Source organism: Corvus cornix, chromosome 12 (genome assembly GCF_000738735.6).
Source record: "Corvus cornix cornix isolate S_Up_H32 chromosome 12, ASM73873v5, whole genome shotgun sequence".
Taxonomy (NCBI): domain Eukaryota; kingdom Metazoa; phylum Chordata; class Aves; order Passeriformes; family Corvidae; genus Corvus; species Corvus cornix.
The window spans coordinates 17,360,553-17,384,193 of NC_046342.1; the positions used below are offsets into that span (position 1 = coordinate 17,360,553).

Sequence of the window (23,641 nt, forward strand, 5' to 3'; positions counted from 1 at the left end):
CGCCTGCGCAGTGGGGACGGGCCCGCCCCCTATGGCCGCCTCCCCTCAGGGCCTCGGGCCGCGCATCCTGCGGGCTCTGCGCCGGGGCTCGGTGTTTATAGCTCTGCTCCTTTGCAGAAACGTGCCGCGATTTAAAGAGCTGCTTTACATTCTCGCTGTCCGTAAATTTGAAGTTTCCTGATGTTTGCAAGCGTTGTTAGAAAGGGAACGATTAACAGTGTGAACGTGGGCAGTGTAACTGTGTAAAGCTAGGTCATTTAGGGTAAAAATCGCAATCTGTCATCTGGACAAATGAAAAGAATGAATTCTTACCTGCGATTGCATAAAATATCTTGCGCAGACGGAACATATTTTATTTCAGCAGCTGCTTTTTATAAAGAAGTGTGGAAATTGAACTTGAGCGGTGGGGAGATGGTTTGTTTCTTTCCTGTGAAACCAGTGGGTAATCCAGTGCTAATTCCTGTGAACAAACGCGCTGTTTCTGTTACGTTTACACTCATCTGTCTTCTCCTTTGCTGCAGGTAAGGTAGAAGATGAGTAAACAGAAGAGTGACCCCACGAGCAGTGTCAGAGTGGGAATTCCCAATTACATAAGGCTCTTCTAAACTACTGGATTAATGCAAACATTAACAAGCGTGAACAGCAGGCATATCCTGATGGATCAAAAGAAATACAGCATTAAGGAGAACAAGAAGCTTCAATAGCAGAAAAGTTGGTTTAAATGCTATAATTTATTAAATATAGCACCTAATGTAGAATTAAGGTAATTTTTCTGCCTTCACACCATGAGAGGTATTCTGGTTCCAGGTAATTGTCCACATTTTTAAATGGTACTGACTGTCTTCTTCTTACTGCCCCCTCTGAAATGCATTCAAATATTTTTCCTGGAGGGAAAAAGCATAATTATGTAACCTTTCCTAATAAAGTTTTCTTAAAAAAAAAAAAAAAAAAAAAAAAAAGTAGACAAACTTCCAGTCTGGAAATCCAGTGAATATGACAACTCTTTATGAGAAAACTTCTTCACTCTTGAACTGAACTGAACCAGCAGTTCAAGTACTGCACAAAAATTAAATAATTTGCTTCAAAATAGATAGTTCTCCCTTTTAAATTTCTCCAAAATTTAAAACTGATGGATGGTTTTAATGTTCAGCCGAAACTTCCTTGTGTCCCAGTGTTTCACGTGCAGAAACTGAAGATGCATGGCATAGAAAAAGCTTTTTTTTATATTAAGAAGTTAATGCTCTCTCATTTCAGATGCTGATTTGGCTTGGACCAAGGCCTCAGTCATGTCTTCAGAAACTTTTGATGCATTTCCAGAGAACTTGAGTACTAATGAACTTTTGGACCTTGCCAAAGTAATCTGTAATAAGTGTATTGGACAGGAAGCTGGATTATGAACCAGTAACCACCATCTTCTCTGGGTAAGTTCAAATTTGCAGGACAAGTCTGTGAAAGATAAAGAAGTTTCATCTGAGAATTTATTCTTGTCTAACTGATACTTTCCAAGACTGCCTCAGAATTATTTTTTTAGAGCCTAAGAACTCCCAGCCTTTTTTCTTCTGTGCTAGTACCTTTGTTGTAAAAGAACTATTTATATACTGATTTTAGTGAAGAAAGTGGTGCATCGGGCATTTTGCTTTTCCATCCAAGTAAAGGATGAAGTAGCATCTCTAATGAGCGTGTCTTGCTTTCTTCTGTAAAATAATACATGCTGAGTTTTTTTAGAACTGTAATGAAAAAGTTTTATGTGAAAACGTCAAAGACTACATCTTTTAGTGCATCTTTCTGATGAGGGGACTTTGGCTGGTGTATACTTAATGGAGCACTGAAGAATTAAAATGCATTACTACAATGTTTTGGGCAAGTAATTAGGACAACTTGCTGTCTGCTTGAGAAATAGAAACATGAAGCTTTGCAATTTATAAGCACAATTGGCTCTAGGTGGCTAATAATAATGAGTACATCTGGCTGCCTTGGAAATGGTAATCCAAACCAACTTACTAAAAGGGCTTAATTTACACATCTAGAGAAGAAAGCGATTGTATTGATGATACAAAAATCACACATTTGAACAGCTTGAGGATTGCAGCAGGTTGCTACTGCTACTCTTTTTCATTAAGTATAAAGTTTGGTAGGGTTTTATTATAGTGTATATATTCTCAGGAAAGAGCATATGTTTATGCATTGTGGTTTTTCTGTAGTTTCTCATTTAGTATTGCTATTTTCTCTTAGCATGGAAGAATTTACATTTTCATATCTGGCCACAATCCGAGTTGGATGAAACTCTGAAAGAGTAGTTGTTCATTGCATTTGGACTGGTGCTAAGGCAAAGTACATTTTGGGATACCACTGTTGAAAGCATGTGCGGTCAGCAGTGTAAAATGGACAGGCCATTGCCAAGTGAATGCCAGTGTCACTTCCGGTGGTTCCATGAGGGACACGTGAGGCTCCTCCAGTACTAAACCCTGGGAGGGACTTGTGAGGCTCCACTTTCCCTTCCCTCCCCATTCCAGCGTTGGTGTCTCCACTCTTTGCACAGCTGATAGTCCAGCTCCATAGGGCAGCAAGAATTCTTGTATTTCTGTCATCCTCTACATTTAAAGGTCATAGAATATGAGCCCAAGTAAGATTTATTTCTGTGAAATTCAGTGTTACGATCTCTGCTGATATCCCACAGAAGACTGCTAGGATGGGTCACATGGGGACAATTTCAAAGCCACCCACAAGTGAGTGAGCGCTTTGTTCCTTTACAGTTCTACAAGTATTGCACTTTATCGTGTACCTGCCTTCAGTGCAGGTGGAGTGAGAAATGCGTACTGTCTGTAGGTGATAAACTGGGGCTGCAAGGCGGAGGGAGACTCGGTTTCCCTGTTAGCACAGCCAGAGGAAACTCGCTGCCGAGACGAGTTTCCCCTTTTTCTCCTGCTCACCTTGCTGTGCACGCTCACGCTCTCCCGGCACTGCCCACCCGTGAAACCAAAGGCACCTCTGAGTAGCCGCGGTCCGTGCCTGGCGCTCCTCGCTGCGCCGCCCCGTTAAGGAACACCAGACTCCGGCACGGCCGCTGCCCGCCGTGCCGGGGCGGTCCGGGGCCGGGCGGCTACTCCAGACAGTACGGTAGGCGCGGCCCGCCCCGCCCCGCCCCGCTCGGGCCGGGCTGTGCGGCCACGTCCCCGCTCGGGCCGGGCTGTGGCGATGCGGCCGGCGGGACGCGGCCGCGCGGCGCTGCTGGCCCGGCCGTGCCGCGGTGCCCACCCGGCCATGCGGCCGTGCTGACCCGGCCATGCGGCGGCCCTGCAAGGTGGCGGCGGCCCTGCTGTGCCTGGCCGTGCTGTTGCTGCTCTATCTGCTGGCGGGCAGCGCGGCCCCGCCGCCCGCGCCCTCCGCGCCCGCCCGCCGCCCGCCGCGCCTCGGCCGGAGCCCCCCGAGGAGGAGCCCCGCGGGCGGCGGCGGGCGGCAGCGCCAGGTAATGGGGGCGGCTCCATCCCCCGGCCCCTGCCCTCGGGAATTCCCTGCCCGCTGTGTCCGTGCCAGCCCCACGCGTGACCCGCCCGCCCCGCGGGTCCCCTCGGCGGTGTCGCTTTGGTGCCGGTGCGTCGGGCACTTCCCTCTCCCAGATGTTCTTCCCCCACGATTGACCGGTGATGAGAGACCCTTGTGCGAACTGCCGGGGTTCACAAGAACAGACTTTCCCCTGCGTCTTTCCACCGGCAGCGTAGTTGCCAGAGATGCCACGAAAGCGCGTGGAGGTTTTCCTTGTGCCCGAGCGGGGGGTTCCCTCCTCTGCGTGAGCAGCTTCTGAAATAGCGGCTTTTCCATTAGTTCTGGCCTCGTTTCGGAGTCTGACGTGGGCAGTGTGGTACTCGCTGTCCGGAATGAGAGCTGCTGTCACCTCGGGAGCTGCACTTTGCGGGTTTTCCAGGGAAAAGGGAGGGCGGCTGGTTATTGCCGTGTGCTGCCTCTGGGTTCCAAACTGTAGAGGCACTGGCAGATTTTAAGCTTTCGAGCTTTTTGTTTTGAATGTTTTTTATATGTAAATTAATTTAGCAGAACTTTAAAGGAGTTTTAAATCGTGGTGTGTTGTGTTTCCTCTCCCAGCACCTTACAGGCAGGGTATTTTTTAAAAAACTAATTGAGAAAGGGCAGCTTTCGGTGGGTGGAGGACTTGTTTTCCCCTTTGCATTCCAATTATATTATGGTCAGTGTGACCTCATATATCTAATTAACTTGGTATGTCTTTGTGTCTCTGATTCATGATTTCACAGAGATGTTCTGAATGAAAGACTATTCCTGTTTTTTGAGCTCTTATTCCTTAACTTATTAAAGCAGTTGGTTTCTCCCCAGCATTGTTGCCCTACTGAATGCAGGAGATGTTTTCTGGGGCTGAGAGTGGGCCACGGACAGAATTCAAATGCCGGTATTAAAGCAGGATTATTTCCACTAGCAACTGTACCTCCTGAAGTCATTTTTCTTTAAGGCATATCTTTGTGATTATCATGGAAAACAAGAAGAACACTGAAGGAGGGAGTCTGGAAAGTATGGAACTGCCAGAGAGTGTAAACAACCATTCCATTTCAATGAGCTTTTCAGTGGCATCTTGTTTCACAATTTGACGTTATCTAACTTTTTGATTATTTGTTGACTTTGCAAGTACTTTTCACAAGGTCTACAACACAACAGCAAAAAAGGAGGAATTCAGTATTCAAACCATGCATGTTCTTCAAAATTTTGGGTTTTTGTGGGGTTTGGTGGTTATTTTTTTCCCCTCATGATCCTGCGCCATTGGCCCCAGCAGGAATTTATATAACTGAGAAGCACAATTCTGTGGGTCCTGTTCAGCCACTTGCTGAAAGATTCTCCATTGTGTTAGTTAGTACTAAAATTTGCTCAGGTGAGGGTATCCATTAAAAATGAATTTTTGTGGGGAGTGTGACATAAGTGTTTCAAGTGGAGGTGATGCTTGCCTGCTTGGAAAGGTGTCAGGTGGTGGGATCTGCTGGCCTTAAAAAGCCTGATCCAAGCTAAACTGAAAGCCGGGGGAGGGGGGGGGGCTTGAATTTGGATTGTAAGAAACAGGTCATGATTATCATTTTAATTCTTCCTTATGAGCAAAGGAACATTATTTTTTAATTTGATGTGAGAAATCCCACCTTGTCTAGCAGATTCCTTCATGATAATAACAAATCTGATCAGGACCGTGTAAGATCTTGTGATGTGATCACAGTGTACATGCTTATATGAGACTGCATGATTGATCAACAGAAACTTAGTGAAGTTCTGTCTGCGTTAATGTAAAACGTTTGAGTTCAGTTTTGCCAAGTTGGTTTGTGTAGTTGGATCAGAGGATGCAAGTTTTGGGCTCAGCTCAGAAACAAAGGTGTTACTTAGGATTTGTGTTTGCTTCATGAGAATCAGCATCTTGCAGGGAAGATGTATTTTAACTGGGATTTGTAATACTGCTTTCTGTAGTCACAAAAGAACAGAAGACATCAGGTTTTAAGAAGTGCAGAAGTCTTGTATAGCATAAGTAGCTGTACATGATAAAAGCTTAGTGTAGGCACACATCATTAGCTGGCTGGTGCTTCACAAATGTTAGCAATGACATTCATGTGTCCTGCTTTGGTCATTAGATAATTTTGACAAATCTAAGTAAGTTTCTGGTTAGCTTTGAAAACTTGATTTTTCATGGTGGTTTTAGTGCTCATTTCTCTTGGAAGTAGCAATTCCTATGCCTTCAGTAAGACTTTTTTTATATGAAGAATTTTAAATACATGCCAAACCAATGTGTGCGAAGTATCAAAAAGAAGCAGGATTGTTTTACGTTTGAAGGGCAGATGTGACCACGCTCTCTCTTAAACCAGCATGGCAATGCTGGGGAAGTGAACCTTTGCCAGCACATTTAGTTCCCTGAAAGTAACTTTTTCAAAGCAAAACATCCCTTGCATGGCAACCTGTCAAGATACTTTTTTCTTTCTGTGCAGCCTGTGTGCACACACATGCAAGCTTGGCTTGAGTTTGATAATAACATGCTGAAGCCCCAAGTGTTTCATACTTGTTTCATAAAGAACCCACTTCATGAAAAGAGAGAGAAACATCCATTCTGGTTTTCAGTGGGTTTCCCTTTCTCTGAGTTGTAGAAGGTGGAAACTTCAGCCATTTTTGGATTGATGGCAGCTACAATTGGTTTTGTGCAATTGCTGCAAAGTGAGAAATGTTGATTTAAAAACATTTATATTTCAAAGTGTGCAAGGAAATGTGTTTAATACCATGGAGCCACTGTTGGGACATTGCCTCAGGGGTGGCTTTCAGGGAAGGAGCCTGTTCAGTGAATCACCAGTTTTGATACAATGCCTAAATCTACCCTTGTTTGTGCTGCAAAAGTAAATGAGATCATAATAGGAAGAAGGTTTCAAAAATTAACAACTATATTGCATTTTGGAAGTGTCTGCATGCATTATCTTTCTCTCAGGAATAAATTTGAAGGCTTGAATAGATTAGCAGGCTCAGTAATGCATTATTTTGAACGGATTTGGATTGATTTAGACAGGTTTTGGGTTAATTATGTTTGAGACACTTTGGCTGTGACTAATAAGAAAATTACATGTAATCTAAACTTTAAGACCTAGGAATGCACACTGTTGTGCTTGAGCACTCAGGCTGCTCCTGCTGTGTCAGTGCCTTTCTGAAAAAATTGTATGTAGTAAATAAAATACCAGTGAGCAACTGGATGGGAGTTGCTCTGTACTGTTGGAAGGTCTTTGCTATAAACATTTTATTGTGCTCCATCTTAGTGAGTTCTGTCTTCAGCCACTCCGTGGGGATGTGTTCTGCAAGTATTTTGTGATGCTTTCTGGAGTGCTTAATCTTCGTTTCTGTATTTGTTCTTGTCAAACACATTAAACTTTAGGGCCCAGGTCTCTGCATTGCTTTTGATGCATTTAAACATTTAATTTAGGTTATAAAATCCAGCTACAGACTGTTCATAACAGACAAGTTGAACTATAAAGGAGTGAATGTAAATGTTAGGAAGAATTGACTAATGATAATAATTGCATTACTCTGTGGATCTATGGGCTTTTTAATGTCTTGGGAGTCTCTTGGGGTAAGAAATTCTTAGAACTGTGACAGCTGTTCCCATTTTACAGGTAGGACAACTTGGCTGTATCCTACACATCTTTGTCCTTTCATCCAGCTGTTGTTCCTCTCTGTCCCTTCTGTTCTCCTTGCCCTGTATGAGGTGCTTGTATGATCAGAGGAGGGAAGAAGAGCTGGGATGTTCTTTGCCATGATCTGCATGTCTGCCCTCCAAGCAGTTTGACTTTGCCTCTACACCTGCCCCTTCTCAGGCATCTGGATAATTGTTATTTTTTGAAGGCTAAGTTAAAATTGCAGTCAATGCATCCTGCTGTGGCACTTTTTTATCTCCCATTCAAGCTCACCTTTGTTTTCACAGTCCTCTAGGTTTCTTTAGCTACTTTTAAAAAAAACCAAAATGATGTGTCCCAAAATTCTTCTTTCAGTACCTCATTGCTACTTCTCTCAGTGGTTATTGCCCTCAGTGTCCCAGATTATGACTGATGTAGTTCAAATAGCTCCTTTTTCTGGGATTTTTATTCCAATTCAGGCCACTCCAGAGTTCTGAACCCCTGCACTGTTGGTAATTCCTCACCTCCAAGGCTCAGCTTTCTCTCCCACAGTGTCTATGTTGGATGTCTCTTGTTATCCCTACTCCCATGGGCCTTCCAGGCGTTCTGCTTTCACCAAGGATTGCTTCTGCTGAGTCTGTCCGTTGGAAGTGCTGTCCACACATACTGGATTTTTCACTGCAAAACAGCTGTGTAATGCAGAGCTCACCATGGCTAAAACTGCCCCGGAAAGCTGAGTGCTTTGGTGTGGTGTTTTGAAATGTTGCAATAAAAGTGCAGGGTTTAGTCCCTCTCCCAGTGAATTCCATTGCCAGAAGCTACATCAAAGCAGCTCCCAGACTGTGTATGGCTTGATTTAGAGACTCAATTAAGGAGAAACATTAAACAGATAGGGAGAAGGGGGAAAAGGTGATCTGTGTGAGCAGCTAATTATTCACTTCCATAATTCAGCGATTTTTACACTAATAGGTTGGAAAGTAAATACCACTTCACATAGATGTAGTATTCCATTATTTATACACTGATGAAATTGGGGGTTAATTAAGACTAAAGCAGAAGACTTTAAGCGCTTAATGAAATATGTTGCTTTGTATAGTCAGTGAAGTGCCAGTGGCTGGTGCTCCTTTACACAGAGGTGGGTTACTCTGAAGGGTAGAATGCTGTTGTTAACACAGAGCAGCACTTCAATGTCTGGAAAAAAATAATAACAGCTTAAAACTGTTATTTTTCTCTTTATTTAGAACTTCTGTTTGTAGCATTAACTTCGGTGATGAATCGTGTGTGTGTAATTGTGTGTGCTGAGCAGGGGCTGGGGTTGATGTCCTCTGCTCAGAGGTATGTCCAGAACAAGCAGTGATCTATGGTTTGCCTTTTGAACTCTCCTGGAATGATTACTGTGCCTGGGATTTAGTTGCTTGGTCAGCTCCATCCCGTGTAATAGAGGCTAAGTGCCATCTGTGCTGGAATGTGGATACACCATGGTGGAAGCATTCCTGGAGAATGCAATTTTTACTTCCACGCTAAACACAGAACCAAGAGAATATTTTCAAAAGGTCTTCAACTCCCGAGGAGAACCTGATTTTTCTGGCTAGCAGGGAGCTTCAGTGTGCCTCTTACTGTGCTCCCTGTATCTGGCTGAAATGTACTTAAAGCTGACGCAGGTGGGTGCTAGGTGAAAATCCCACAGTTTGGCCCTTGGAATATAGTCTGATTCATCTGGGATGTGACTGTATTTGTTTTCAAAAATCTCTGTTTTAGCAAAATCTCATGGATTCCATGGGGTGAAATGGACAGCAGTCCTTTGAAACTCTGCCAGTGCCTTCAGGCCAGGATTAAGGCATGCATCTTTAATGGCAAAAAATTAATTAACTGTTAGAACAATTTACATATGGATGGAGTGGGGGTTTTTTTTTAAAGTATGGATGTCTTCTTCCATTATGGGCTTGGAAATGAAGTTGCTGGATGCCGTTGTGCCATCTGCGTTGTGTTAGAAAGTTGGCTGGGTAGTTCTAACTCTGTTCTGGCTTCCTGACCTCTGGGCTGGGGAAAGAGCTGTCACTTGCACGGAGCAAGGTGGTGTCTGGTTTGAGGTGCTGTGGAATTGGCTTCATCGGTGTCTGTAGTGCAGTGATTTTTGCAAACGCAGAAATGTAGGAATGACAAAATTTCTGAAAATAGCCTGTTTCTTTGTGCTGTGATTGTAACACTATTTATTGGTCCCGTTGACAAAAATTAGCATGCCGTTTGCATGTTTGTGGACATCTAACCAGAAAAAAACTCCTGATCCCTTGCAAAATGATGCTGAAGGAAAAAATCAACCACCCTGATGTCTGTTAATGTGGGATACTGTCTACCTCAGTAATTTTTATATGCCTATCTCTGAATTTTCAGGAAGCCTGGGGAGCAGAAACATCCAAAGGAGCCCCCATCCTTGCAGTGCATGCATCTGGCAGTGGTGGCATGTGGGGACCGGCTGGAGGAGACGCTGATCATGCTGAAATCAGCAGTTCTGTTCAGCAACAGGAGGCTCTGCTTCCACATCTTTGCCGAGGATTCCCTTAAGCCTGAATTTGAGAAGAAGGCGAGTTTCTTTGTCATTTGGTAAATAAATAAATGAGTTAGTGATAAGTTGTAAATTTTTGCGAAAAATTAAATTGAAATCAACGAGTAGCAGCTGAGAGTGTTGTTTACTGTACACAGTTACAAATTCCTTATGCATGCATTTTTTTACAAAAGCTGTATAACGTGTAGTGTCTAATTTCCTCCCACCATCTCTTTCAGTTAAAGGAGTGGCCTTCCTCATATACAAAGAAGTTTGAGTCCAACATTTACCCAATAACCTTCTCAGTAGGAAATGCTCAGGAATGGAAAAAGTTATTCAAACCATGTGCTGCCCAGCGTCTGTTTCTTCCGGTAAGGCACCTGGGTTTCTGAGTAGGTTGCTTCAGGAAAAGGTTAATTCCACAGAAAGGAAGCTTTGCTGGTGTAATACTAAAGCCATTTTCAGGCTGAAACATCTGCTTAAAGATATTTTAGTCTGTGCTTAAGACACTGTAAAAAAAACCACAGAAATCCAGCCTGGCTTTTTCCTGGCTAACAAAGGATGTGTGTTTCTGATTTGTCTTCAGTTCCTAGGGCTCTCCAGGCTCCAGAGAGAGTGTGAGAGCTCTCTCAGGGCAGATCTTTTGGGGTAGATGCTGCGTGCCTTTCGTAAATAACATTCTTTACAACATGTCCTCTTTACCCACCATCTTCCTTTCCATATGTTAGCCCTTAAACTGATGCTCTCAGCAACCCCTTTTCCCTGAGTTCTATTTCTTTTTTCCAAGACTGTCAGAATTGCCCTTAAGGTAATAATTCCAGTGTGTTTGAAGTTGGATTTCATGCAAGAGCTTGGTGTATCCTGGGATCTTCAAGTTCACTGAAAAGTTGTATTATACTCAGTGTCATAAACTTGGAGAGAAGTGTTGATACCAGTTTTGCATATCAGAAGTTGAAAGAACATTTGCATAAAGCAATTTCTGTGGAACTGAGAACATCTATCAAAAATATCTTGTGGGTTGCTGTTGATTGGGGTGACTCCAGTGAAGTGACAAGCTGTTCACATAATCCAGATTTCTTCATCGCTGTCTTAGGAGAAGTGGGGGGGGACGACAAAGAAATCTTTCCCCTCTCAGATGGAAGCAATCAGGAGACAGCTGCACGTCCAGATACGTAGCCTGTGAATACATATGTGAGAAAATATGTGCTGTCAGCAGTTCTGCTGATCTGCCATTTAGGGGTGGACTATCAACAGCACAAAGGCCAGATGGGCTGGAAGTAACTCCAACTTCAGCAGGGGTCCTCTCTCCCCTGAGTAAATATTTGTATCACCTGGAAAAGAATCCCTAAGTGTTAGCTTGTTCCATACAGAGTGCCAGGATGTACTGGGTAAACAGAAATCTCTGTTCTTCTGTGGTATTTTCTGTCATTTTGGAATACTAATCATAGGAATGATTTAGCTTTTATTTCTCATCACTGTTCTGATGACAGAAAGGGGATATGCATTCATGCTGATTCCTTCAGGCTGGACAGTGTTTTTATTGATTCCTTTTTGTCCCTCACGTTGCTGAAGTTCTCCAGCAACTTCCTTTAAGGAATATTACACTGTTGCGCTCTGTGTTACAAAAATGAGAGGGCAGCTGGGACTGTAGGTGTTTCTTTCTCTAGGGGCAGTTGCAAAACGCTGTATGTGGTCAGGCTGAGGTTTATGGCTTTGTGTAGGAGGGGCTGTCCAAGAGGAGTTGCAGCTGACACGGTATAGTAAAGTTGTGGCTGATGTGGGTATAGTAAAGAAAACAAGCTGTAGTCGTAGCTGAGGTGGTAAATGTCCCGTGGGTCCCCCGAGCTTTGGTGCTCAAGTTCACAGGCTGATAACCTTGGGCTGTTTCTGGGTAATTCCAGCCATTATTTTGGTTTTTTGGTGTTTGATAACTGGGTTCTGATATCCCATTTGAAGTGTCTGCACACATTGGGAGCAGAGAGTTCCAAGTGTTACTGTTTAGAGAACTAGTTTGACTTTTATTTTTAATAAATACCAGCAAAATATCAGTGTAATTTTTTTCTTATCTTTCCCCGTACTGAGCATTTTTCCCTGCAGCAGCATGAAATGTGCCTGGATTTAGGGAGGACCCCAGGAGAGCAGTAGTTGAGTTTATCAGCTGTTTAGCTCTCAGTTGTGCAAATTGTCTTGCTCCTGATAATGCTAAGCCTGAGTGGAATGTGAGTCTTTGATTCACAAGTGCCTCTCCTGCCAAAGAAATCTCCTCTGCAGCACCAGCAGGCGTGTGAAAGTGGACAGGAGGGTCTGAGGAATGTGTTCAGGGAAAATAGGGTAAGAACCTTTCAGTGGTTTTACCCACTGATGAAGGTAGAGCTGTGGGATGTGACCCTGTGGTTTGCAGTACTGAACTGTTCTGTCCTGGGCAACAGGTTGAGGTGCACATTTCCCAACTTGTTGAATCTACCCAGGATGCTGAAATATTAAGGAAGACTGTACAGCATCTTGCATTTTTTAGAGGCATTTTGAGACATCTGATCACATTTGCCACTTAGATGCAGGGGATGTAGATGGAGGCTCTGTGTAATCTCACAAGTCAATCTCCTGCTGCACTCTGCTGCAATAAAACCATCCAGGGCATTTGCAGAGACACCGGGAGGAAGATGTGGATCTTTTTGTGAATACAGAATGAAACTTTAACACTAAACTAGGAGGGCAGTGCTCTCAGCAGTCACTTAGAACTGGTTTGTACTCCTGGCATGGGTTTTAAGGCAGCAGGTGAGGGACGTCTTCTGGTCCCAGGGATGTTGGTCCCTTAGGGCTGGCTGCAGCTGTCTCTGTGCTGCTCTTCTGGAGCTACCAAAACAATCAGATAAAGTATCCTGAAATGCTTAATGGATTTTTGGATGAACATTTAGAGTCCTTCTGAAAACACTTAATCTACTTAAGAGCTTTTAAGATAGATTAGCAATATCCCTGTGTTACAGCTCTCCTCTTGAGGGATGCTCAAGTATCCAGCCCAGTGGGAATAGATGCCAGGGCCTTATCTAGACAAAAGTCTCTGCTGTAACTTGAGTTAATCTCTTACTACAATGAGGTTTAGTAACTCAACTTTGTGGTACTGTTACTCCGGCATCAAGCTTTGTGATTTGTCCCTAATTTTGGATAAAGCTGTGCTAAGCTGCCATATGAGCCCTCACAAACCCTTAGGTAGCCCAGCTTCACAGTACACCAGCGTGTGTTTACTCAGGAGTGTGTTATTCCTTGCCAACCTTGCTAACACAGAGAGAATCTATGGAGACAGAAGTTGTGAAATCAAATTACAGATAATTGAGTATTTAAGTGAAGTGCCAGGCTAAATATAGCCAGTTCTGTGCAGAACTTTTTGACAGATTTACTAAGAATACTCTGTATAGCTGCAAAAAAAAAAAAAAAAAAAAAAAAAATCACACTTTTAAGCTGTAAGTGCCTGTAGAACAAGGGGAAGACAAGCACAGCAAGCCGTGTTTCTGGCCATCCCTTTCCAAAATCCCAGGCTGTCAGGTGTGTCTGCATGACTTGTGTGAGTTCAGACCTCCAGACACAGCGTGGCAAAGCTCCTGCTCCAGCTCACTGCGTGTCGCTTTTAACCTGCGCTGCAGGTTCTGCTCTGTGAGGAACTCCTACAGCTGCAGTTGGTGAAATTAAATCCCCCCTATCCAAGGCACAGCCAGGAGAGATGTGAGCAATTCAAACTGACATCTGCAGGGTTTAAAGGAGTCTTAACATGTGAAAGAGAAAGTGTGAAGGGCTTAGAGGAGGTAACAGAGCTCTTTTTTTAGCCGGTTGGGTGTCACTGCAGGGCAACACCTTGGACACAGGAGAAGGAAGAATCTTTTGACCAGCAGAAAGGAGGGCATGTGAATCCTGAGAGGAGGAATACCAGGTAGGGTCAGGTGCTGGTAGGTTGCCATTGCACAAAGAACTGAAGTACCTGCTTGAATCTGTAGGAAAATTGTTACAGTCTGTGGACTTCCACAAACTTAAATTTACTTGTGCATTGAAGGCTGCTGAAAGAATGTTTTTCTGCAGGAAGAGGCAGTGGCCGGGCTGTCACTTATGCTTGGGGAGGATGACAAGGGTCTGTAGGTACCTGTTAAATTTCCCCCTGAACTGGGGTAAGTTTTTCCTGCTGGAAAATGCCTGAACTTGTCTCTCTACCAAGGCCCCCTTAGACAAAAATCTTACATGGTCTGCAGTGTGCTGTGGTCTGCAGTCTGCTCTGCTTGTGTTCCAGAGTTACCTCCTGTCTCAGATAAAATTTTGGGTGATTTTTCTTTTTTTAATGTATTTTGCTTTTATGTGACTTCGTATAGCAGGCCCCTATGAATTAGGTAGTGCAGAGTAATTAATACACAATATCCAGGATATCCTTATACTGCAACCCTTTTCTCCTTTCAGGCTGTCTGTCTTCTATTGATTTGCTGTTACAGTAGCTGTCTTTTTTATTGGTTTGGTTTTTTAGTACTGGGCTTGAGGATACTTAACATCTGCAAATATTTACTCTGAGCTCTTAGTGTATTATTGAACTGTTTGTCACTCATTTATTGATACCTCCACATGCTGGTTTGTGGGTTTTTTTGTGGGAAAATGCTGTTTGCTATAATCTTCCATCCAGGCAGAGCAATCTGGATTGTGTTGAATGTGATTACTTGGAGTTTGTTGTAAGCATAACTTTTGTTTAAAATGCAGAGACAGTTCCTTCTCCTGCTTGCTTGCCCTGTTCTGTAGGAAGAACATGTAGTTATCCTGTCAGAAATACAGGTCAGGGATTTGTTAAACTTGACTAAATGTCAGTCTGAATCCCAAGGTGTTCAGTCAGGTGAAAAATCTCATTTAAGTCTTTACTCACGGATTTGGCATCTTAGTGGATTCCTGTTGAGCATGCTTAGAGGTGATATTTTTCACTCACTTGTTGAAAATCCTAATGTTCACTCTATTTCACAGGTAATCCTCAGTCCCAATACATTAGAATTTATGTAAAACCCAATTTCTTTGGTAGAATTTCCTGTAACCTGCATAAATAGGAGAGTTTGTCATTGCAGTTGGATGAGAGAGCGGTTGTTGTGTTCCACAACATGGTAAAAATCCAAAGCCTTTTGGATTTGCTTTTCAAAGAAAGAGAGAGAAACAAATAGGGGTTTTGGCTGAAACCAAAGTAAGAAAATTTCAGTCCTTCGGGAAATTTTGGACAGTTCTAGCAATTAATGAAGAAGAGCAGCAAGAATGCAGTTGGAACTGGTGGTCATCTGTAGGTAATGATCTTTATTGCTTTAGACAGATTTGAAGCACCAGATCATTTGTCCCACCATGGGATACTAATGAACGAGTGTGTAAGGATTTGGTCAACCACAAGGGGGAACATGGTCAGCAGGAACAGCTGGAATATCCTGGCTCTAATCTGCAGTTTACACCCTTGTGACCTGACCAACTGTACTGTGGTTATTCCTCATACAGAATGTGGTAACAGAGCTCAGAATACGACCTGGTATGTTCCAATGTGACACTTCTGTTTAACATCCAAATTTTGTTCTTCAGGGGGATGCACATATATTTGTGGTCAATGGGGTTGTCTTAATTAATGTGAAACAGTTGTATATATTAATACTGAATATAAGCTTAGAAGTTTTCTGCTCTCCTGGGTTACCCTTTCTGCCAGTGGAGAACACTGTATGCTTCACCACTTAGAGATCTTGAAAAGAGCTCTGTAAATATATGTTACATATATGTAACTTCTGAGCAGATACTCAGTAGTCCTTGCAGGTATTTTTGGGAGCTCGGTGGATTGCTGCTTTATGTGAAGGTTAATCCAGCCCCAGTGCTCTGGTAGCTGTTTCATTGTGCAGTTCAAAAAAACCCCACCGCAAACAACAAGCCAATAATCTGATAACTGTTGTTCCTCTGTGTAATTACATTTAGCTGATAAATCAATATCCTCTTCCAAATTATCAGTTTAAAATAAAGGTACATTTTGCCAATACTCTTTTTGTTTGTTGTCTCACTGATTTGTTTCTCATCTCGCTGCGCAAACCCCAAAGGTGATTTTAAAGGACGTGGATTCCCTGCTTTACGTGGACACTGATGTGCTGTTCCTGAGGCCCATCGATGACATCTGGCACCTCCTGAGAGAGTTCAACTCCACCCAGCTGGCTGCCATGGCCCCGGAGCACGAGATCCCCAAGATAGGCTGGTACAGCCGCTTCGCCCGTCACCCTTATTATGGCAGCACCGGCGTCAACTCCGGCGTGATGCTGATGAATTTGACACGGATCCGCAGCACTCAGTTCAAGGTGAGAACAGATGCAGCTGTTGCAGAAGCTCAGGATTGGTGTATTTTTCACATCTTGGAAAGCTTAGTGTAAAATTACTTAAAGTTCGTAATACAAAGAATCAGAGAAATATGGAATATGTATAATTGGATACTAAAAGCAATTGTGAACATGATTACTAAAATAAATGAAACTTCCTCAAGGCTGGAGCAGTGAGAACTTGCAGCTGAAGCAGTCTGGTAGCAATGTTAAAAATGGCTTCCCCAACTTCTTACTTTTCCCTGAAAAGATACATGAAAGAACAAACTCAAGGCTCTTCAGCGCAGTTGCTGTCTTGTTTTTAAAATTGGAGAGCTTGATGTGAGTACCAAGAGAAACTGGGAATTTTTGCAGCTGTTGTAAATAGACTTTTGCATCCTGGTGCAGATAAATGACTCTGTGAACTGGTGTAAGTGAGAAGGGAACATTTTCACGACAGATCCGTGTTACTGAGCACATATTCTGTAATCACTAAAACTTTGCTTACCCCAAGTGGTTCCTCAGGCAAGGCCACAGGTTTTCTGCATTTTTACAGGAACAGCTGGAGTAAAAAAATAAACAACAAACATTGCTCTTGCTACCATAATTCCAAGGGAAGATGACCTTTGGTCTATGTTTTTCCTTGCTTTTATACCTTGGTTTTCACCTTGTCCCTGCATTTTTCCACTTTTTTACCTTTTTCCCCTCCTGTTTCTTGGAATAGAAAGACTGTGAATAGCAGGAGCTGACATCAGAGCTGGGCCCAGGAGACCTTGTTTTCCTGTTTAGACTAACACAGTGGGTTCTGTTGTTACAGCCCTGTCCATGTCTAACAATTCCTGGCAGTTCTTAATTTTTCACCTGGGTGTCTGACATGGCTTAGCAGAATTTAGAGATATCTCTGTGTGCCCCTCTCTGAGTCAGATATCACAGCACTGATCCTGATATTAACCCCTTGCTTTTGTTTTCATGCCCTGCAGAACAGCTTGATACCAGGTGGTTTGACTTGGGAGGAAATGTTGTATCCATTATACCAAAAGTACAAAAATTACATTACATGGGGAGACCAGGATTTGCTAAATATCATTTTTTACTTTAACCCAGGTAAGGAATGATTCTCGGAGTTGTGATTATCTGTGTTGAGAAAATACCTTGAACTTGATTCTTTTTAAACTGCTATTTGTTATTTATAATATTCATAAATACTCTGGTATGGAGTTACTGTGTAACTGCAACCTCATAGGATTTATAACCTATAAAAATATTTCTGACATTACTGTAGGTAATGGGGCTTGGACTTGGTTCCATTGAATATGTAAATCTGTTTTCTGGAGATTTGAGAAAATGATGAGGTATAAAATTAATGATGAAGTGAAGGGGTGAAGTTCACGTTGTGTCTGTGCTTCAGGGTGTCACTGGACCAGGGTGTAGCTGTAAAAATGTTTTTGTTTCATATGTTTATCTGAATGTGAAAGTGCCAAACTTCCTGCAAAGCTAAGGCCTGCTTTTCTGAAATTCAGCTGACTTGTGATACTTATGCATATAAGTAACAAAGCTAATATAGACAGAAAGTGGAGACAGCCGTTGGAATATCTCATCTAAAGCAGCTTCCAGCCTTTGAACTGAGTGACCCGGCCTCAGCAGGCACCAGGATGGTGTCATCGATGTCCTGCTGGTGAGAAATGCAGGGATTTAAACACTGGAGAGTAGCAGACACTTCCCAGAGAAGCTGAGAACCTTTTTTCATGTTTCTAAATGGATGCTGAGTATCCATCCTTACTGCTTTTCCTGGTTTCCTGTGTGACCTTGTCACCTCAAGTGATCTTAAGAATAAAACAAGTTTGGAATTATCTTTATTTATTCTGCTCCCTTTTCTTTTTCTCTAAGGAGTCACAGGGTAGGTAATTGGAGGTACCCAAGTCCAGGCAAATTGCAGGAGTGAGGAGAAGCAAAGCAAAAAGCAAACATCTGTTTACTGCAGACAGATGTCAAACATCAGTGTCCCTGGTACACCATATATTGCCCCCAGTCCTAGGGAAAAATATAGTGGGAATTAATTTCCAAAAATAAATTAATATTATGGGAGTATGGTCTCCTGGAGAAAGAAAAAGATGGAGCCAGACTAGTGAAGTCAAACTCAAGCTGCTCACTGAAGTGTGCAGGAAAAAAACAAGGATTGTAAAAATCCTTTAATTTTGTGATGAGTGTTCTCTGTCAAAGCCACATGCGGGGACTCCTCTGCACCACAGTCTGTCCTTTTCTTGGAACCGGTAAAGAATTTTTTATGAATTGCGTAATATCAGACTGCTCAGGAAAAGAAAACAAAAGAACTGGATACAATTAACACAGAAAACTGGACTTTCTGGGGTCTTAAGCTCTGGGTTGTTGAGACTGCTTGGGGAGGGAATTGGCCAAGACTGCTGCAGGTGCCTTTTTACAGATGTGAGTTAAAACCACAGAGAACTCTGTTACCTGGACCTGAGGAGCTGCTGCCTTTGCCCATCTCCAAAGACTGCTCTCCCTTCCTGGAGAACTCTGCTAGAGAGCCCTTAAGGGAAGAAAACGTTCAGAAAGTTTTTCTGCTGCTTTTCAAGAACCACATGGGACCAGCTGCAGGCTTCCCGGGAAGCTGGGAAAGGCCAAGGGAAGAATTCAATCTTCAGTGCTTCTGCCATGCCCTGCTGGCACCAGCCATGATTCATTGTTCCCCAGGGCCGAGGCAGAAAGGTTGCAGGGACTGGAGTGATTTATGACAAGCAGATTGCAAGCACTGTGTGCACAGAGTTTAAAAAAAATCACCAGGAGAAAGGGAGTTATGAGCCCTTTTGAGAAATTAGGTTCATCTCTAAATAACCTAGACCTGTGAAATTAATGGATGATGACTCTTTGGAGGGCTGTGGATAAAATACACCACCCCTTATGCTCTGCTGTGTAACAAATTGCCATGGCCTCTGTGACAGCTTCAGCAGCAAACACTGGATGTACTTTGCAAGTTTTCCCTTGCTGGCTCCAGGAAGAGTCAGAATTTTTCATAACCCTCATTGCTGTGTGTGCTTCCCAAGACATTCCTGTCACTCCAAAAACTCCTTCCTGTGGCAGAGGGCGCTGGACAGTGCTGCCTGGTGTGTGCTCTGGTTCGATTCTTCCACTTCAGCTTTCTGGAGGGCTTCCTTGGGTTGTGTTTGGTCCCAGATTTTGTATTGTCCTGCCTGTTCAGGACCAACAGCTGGGGTGTGTAGTTACCCATGAGGGAAGGAAGTGTCTCTGCTGGGGATACTTGCAGAAGAAGTAACTGAATATTTCCTGATCATCAGTCCCAGGTTGGTTTAATTCACCGTAACTCTTGTCTGATTGTCTTTTCTCCTTGCGTGTGCCCTGGCCAACGTGGGCAGAGTGTCTGTACGTGTTTCCCTGCCAGTGGAACTACCGGCCTGACCACTGCATGTACGGCAGCAACTGCCGGGGGGCGGAGGAGGAGGGGGTCTCCATCCTGCATGGCAACAGAGGGGTCTACCACGACGACAAGCAGCCCACCTTCAGGGCCCTCTACGAAGTGATCCGGGATGTAAGTGCTGCCTCCACAGAGCTGCTCCTTCTATCCCAGGGTGGATTCCTGCTCCATTGGGATTGCTCTGCCAGCGAGCAGGCTGGGTAGTTGTGTTTGAGTAAAACCCATCAGACCCAAATGAACATGGTTACTTTGGCCTTGTATGCATTAGGGGTGGTTCAAACATTGCTCCTTTGTACGTAGTAATCAAAAAGGCCAATTTTCTGTAATACTGAAGGAAGAAAAAAGGTGCAGGAGTGGAGCTTCTCATGCTGGGGCTGCAGCTCTGGTCCATAAATTGCCAGGGAAAGCTTGTCCTCCCTGAGCACCTGGAGCCTCTGGGCACATGGAGGGCAGAAGCTTGTCCCACAGACACCAGTGCCTGTGTGCACTTAAGGTGTTGTCTACATACAGCTCTGCTTGCCAAAACTCCTGTTTCCTTACAGGATCCTTACGTTAATAAAATTCCTGTAAAAGCACACTCTCAGGCAGGGTGTGAAGTGATGGGGTTGGTGACACTTGTGCAGGTGAGGGACAAGACGTTTCCCACCTATGGAAGGTTTTTCTTACAGAAACTTATAAAATGCCATTCACAACTAGTGAAAACTAAAAATTCTTATTTCTTCTTTTCTTTAGTTTCCATTTGAAGACAATCTCTTCCAGTCCTTGTACTACCCTCTGCAGTCGAAGTTTCTGGATACAGTGCACACTTTATGTGGGAGAATTCCACAAGTATTTTTGAAGCAAATTGAGAAAACTATGAAGAAGGTCTATGAAAATCGTGTCATTGTCTATTTGGGGGCCAACCACAGATACTAACTGCAGCTCTCTTCTTACACAGAAGTTTTAAGTCTTGTACTCCATTTCATGAAGGGTATAAATGAAGAATATGAACTCTTTGACTGAAACTCAGAATTAAAATATTTTTTTATCCAATTTCCTAATGACCCTTGAAATTACAAAAAGCAGGAAATCCTAGAAGCCTACTGAGATTGTTGCTGAGAACAGCAGGAGAATCCTTTCTTTGTGGAGTACAGTTGTAGCCTGCCTCCCCAGTCCCTTACAGTTTAAGAATATATTATCTGGCTTGGTAATGTGAATTGCATTAGGCACAGTCCAAGACTATTGTCAATGAAGAGTACAACCCCAGGTAATATTGATCTATTTTCCTCTTTAATTGCTATTCCCTGCACAGTAGTAGCAGTGTTTCACCACCAGACAGTTTTCCATCCCTGCCTTGGGAGATGGCCAGTGCTGCCCCTGACTCCCCTCTCCTGCATGGAAATGTATTTCTGCCTGGCACTTCCATTTCTGGGATCATAGAACCACAGAATTTTAGAGTGGTTTGGATTGGAAGGAACAATCATGGATATCTTGTTCCACCCCCTGCCATGGGCAGGGACATCTTCCACTGGGCCAGGTTACTCCAGCCCTGTCCAGCCTGGCCTTGAATACTTCCAGAGATGGGGAGTTGAGAGCTTTATGCTGGGATCATAATGAATAGTCTCAAAGTGAAGGAGTATACAAGATGCCTTTGATGTTTATTTAAAATACTATATTTAGCCTAAATTTCCGAAGTGTGATCATCTTGTGATATGCACAAAGAGCTTCTTTAAATTGCAGTAGCTGAAAGGTGCTTGGGCCCGGTCCCTGGGGAACTGGAAGTGAGGACACTCTTATAGAGCAGCGATCCAAGAGCAGACTCACTCCTTCAGAGCAGTGATCCAAGGGCAGACTCCCAGAGGGCATTTTCTAGGAGTAAGCCCCAAGGGTGTGTGTAGGAGTGCTTCAAGGAAGCAGCAGAGAAAATGATGTTACTTTTCAAGTCTGTTCAGCAGAAAACATCAGCCACGACTCGGAACTGCTCACTTTTGTATCTAACAGGCAAAGTAGGAGCGGGGTGAGCAGGGTGAGATAATGAAGCCTTCCCGTAATGAAAGGAAAACTGGCACAGATGGGATATCCTGTACACATATCATGCGTTTGTCAGAGAGAAATGGTTGGGGGCTGTAGATGAGGGAAAAGATACGTTCCCAAAGTTAAAACAGGATTTCTGAGGAATTGCAGTTTTGGGCATTCTCCCCTATCCAGTCAGGGCTAATACAGAGTTTCATAAGAAAACAGACTCCAGGAGTCTTCCTTTTGTCTCACACATTTCTCTCTCCTTGTATGGCAATTCCAGAGAGGAGGGAAAACACGACCTTGGTGCCATCCCAGGCTGCCAGATAAGATGTGCACGGGATGGAGTTCCAACAAGCTTTTCCCAGACCCTGGAGTGTGGGAGTGTCTGTGACACAGCCTGGCAGAGAGCAGGACTTCAGGCAGCTGAGCGGGGGAGTGTTGGGACAGGGGCTTGGAGTAGGGGACAGCGAAACTGCCGGACCTCACAGGCGTGACAGGAACAGAAACCTTGTTTGCACCTCTGCTGGAAATTGTAATCACAGTTTGATTAAACAATGTGTTTTGACTCCAGCCCTTATCTCTCAGTGTTTGCCACCTCAGTAAATTGACATGTGAAGGACAGAGGCACCTCGACTGTTGTGATTGAAAGCCTGGGACTGAGGCTTAAACTTGAGCTGAGATGCCTTTCCATCTTGCCTTAGGATTTTCTATTTCAGCTGAAGTTGCAGTTGCCAATTTACTACTGAGAGAAGTTTGAAATGTAACCCAAACAAGCATTGAAGATTTCAGAACCAGAAGGCAGAGAAAAGAATGGGAAGCTGCTGATTTAAAAACTTTAAAATAATGTATGACAGGTAAACCTTTAGGCCAGCAATTCTGAGAGCTTGTATAAAGTATTAGCTTACTTTTTGGTCTTCATTTTCAAGTATCAGGGTAAAGCTGACACAGGTCTAACGAGGCTGGATGAGCTGTGTGCTGGGCAGGCTGAATTCCTGATTTCCATGGTGTCTCCAAGCCACAGAAAGCTGCAGAGCAAAGTCTTGCTGCCCAGACAATTGCAGCCCCAGTGCTGAGGCTCTGGAGTTTTGGAGGCTGTGGTTGTGTAAGCTGTGATTCAGCAGAACGCTGCAACTATGGGCACATTCAAATGAAGGAGTGGAATTCATTACAAAACAAAGGCATTATTGCATATGAACTGATTAGAGATTAAAGCAGTGCTTTTTATGTTCACAGGAGGTGCTACATTTTATTTAGGAAGAACTGAGTTATGTTCTTAACAGCTATTAAATATATGAAGTATTTGCTTTAACATGAAGACTCTTGTTAATGTAATATCAGCTGGCAGGAAGAATGGGGGAGGTTCCCCCCTGCTGGGCTTTTTCTGAGGAAAAAAGCAATAATTTGAGCTCTCCAAAGTGTTTTAAAACAATTATGTAACTTTGTTTTTTGTTGTTGTTAGAATTATTAATTTATATTTTACTACAGCTCCCAAAACCATGGTATATTTTAGTTTTAACAGTAGTTGATTGTAATATTCATCTTACTTAGAAACCAGTTTTAATTCATTTTGTATTTCATACTTGTGGCTAATTCCATGTTAATTAGCCTTCATTTATCTTAATAATGGGATGTGTAAATACTTACAAAGACTTTATGTCCTCATTTCCCCTTCCTCTCCTGTATTTTAGTTATTTCCAATGGTATAATTGATAGAGCTCACCAGCATTTTGCTTAAAGTGGAAACTGGAAACTGCTCAGTGTGCGTGTGTGCACAGCAGGAGCGTGTGTGTGAAAATGTCCCTTTTCTCGGTCACTGAATTGCTTGTGGATTTTTCTTTGACAAGTGCACTGATTGTTACAGCTCCCAAGGAGGCTGAGCAGTGCATTTCCCTTGGCTTACAGTACAAATAAATGAAATTTTAAGCAAGCTCTGTACTTTGCTAGTTTTCTTTTAAATGCAAGATTTTGTGCTGGTCTGGTTGGGATAGAGTTTTGTAGGTGTGATGTTATAGCGTGTGTATACAGGGTATGACAGCAGAGAACACAGATAAATGTTCCTCTTTTACAATTTTACTGTAGTGAGAGAGTCTGATATTGGATATAAAGAGACAAATACATTTAACTTTCCCCAGAGTGCTCGTGTGTCATGCTGCAGCTCCAGTTGTGTTACGGTGAGCATAGA

General features: G+C 43.3%; 1 protein-coding gene across 6 annotated transcripts; it reads left to right on the forward strand.

The window, feature by feature from the left end:
- The first annotated feature begins 54 nt into the window (after positions 1–54).
- GXYLT2 (glucoside xylosyltransferase 2) lies at positions 55–20,493 on the forward strand. 6 transcript variants are annotated; one of them, XM_010390251.4, is made up of 8 exons: positions 55–807; positions 1,255–1,421; positions 9,537–9,726; positions 9,927–10,058; positions 15,762–16,013; positions 16,991–17,114; positions 19,403–19,575; positions 20,194–20,493. In XM_010390251.4, exons 3-8 carry the CDS (start codon positions 9,586–9,588, stop codon positions 20,374–20,376), a joined length of 1,005 nt encoding a protein of 334 aa, XP_010388553.1. In that variant the 5' UTR covers positions 55–807; positions 1,255–1,421; positions 9,537–9,585; the 3' UTR covers positions 20,377–20,493. The 6 variants fall into 6 exon arrangements, with proteins under 6 accessions (XP_010388553.1, XP_019135847.1, XP_019135846.1 ...); XM_019280302.3 differs by having other exon boundaries at positions 55–763; XM_019280301.2 differs by having other exon boundaries at positions 55–711.
- Positions 20,494–23,641: the final 3,148 nt, after the last annotated feature.

What these genes read in the sequence shown, in the direction of transcription:
- GXYLT2 (XM_010390250.4), top strand. Translation starts at nt 9,586, where the DNA reads ATGCATCTGGCAGTGGTGGCATGTGGGGACCGGCTGGAGGAGACGCTG. An exon ending in CCCAGCGTCTGTTTCTTCCG is followed by an intron (nt 10,059 to 15,761) that starts GTAAGGCACCTG and finishes CAAACCCCAAAG; the next exon opens with GTGATTTTAAAGGACGTGGA. An exon ending in TCTACGAAGTGATCCGGGAT is followed by an intron (nt 19,576 to 20,193) that starts GTAAGTGCTGCC and finishes TCTTTTCTTTAG; the next exon opens with TTTCCATTTGAAGACAATCT.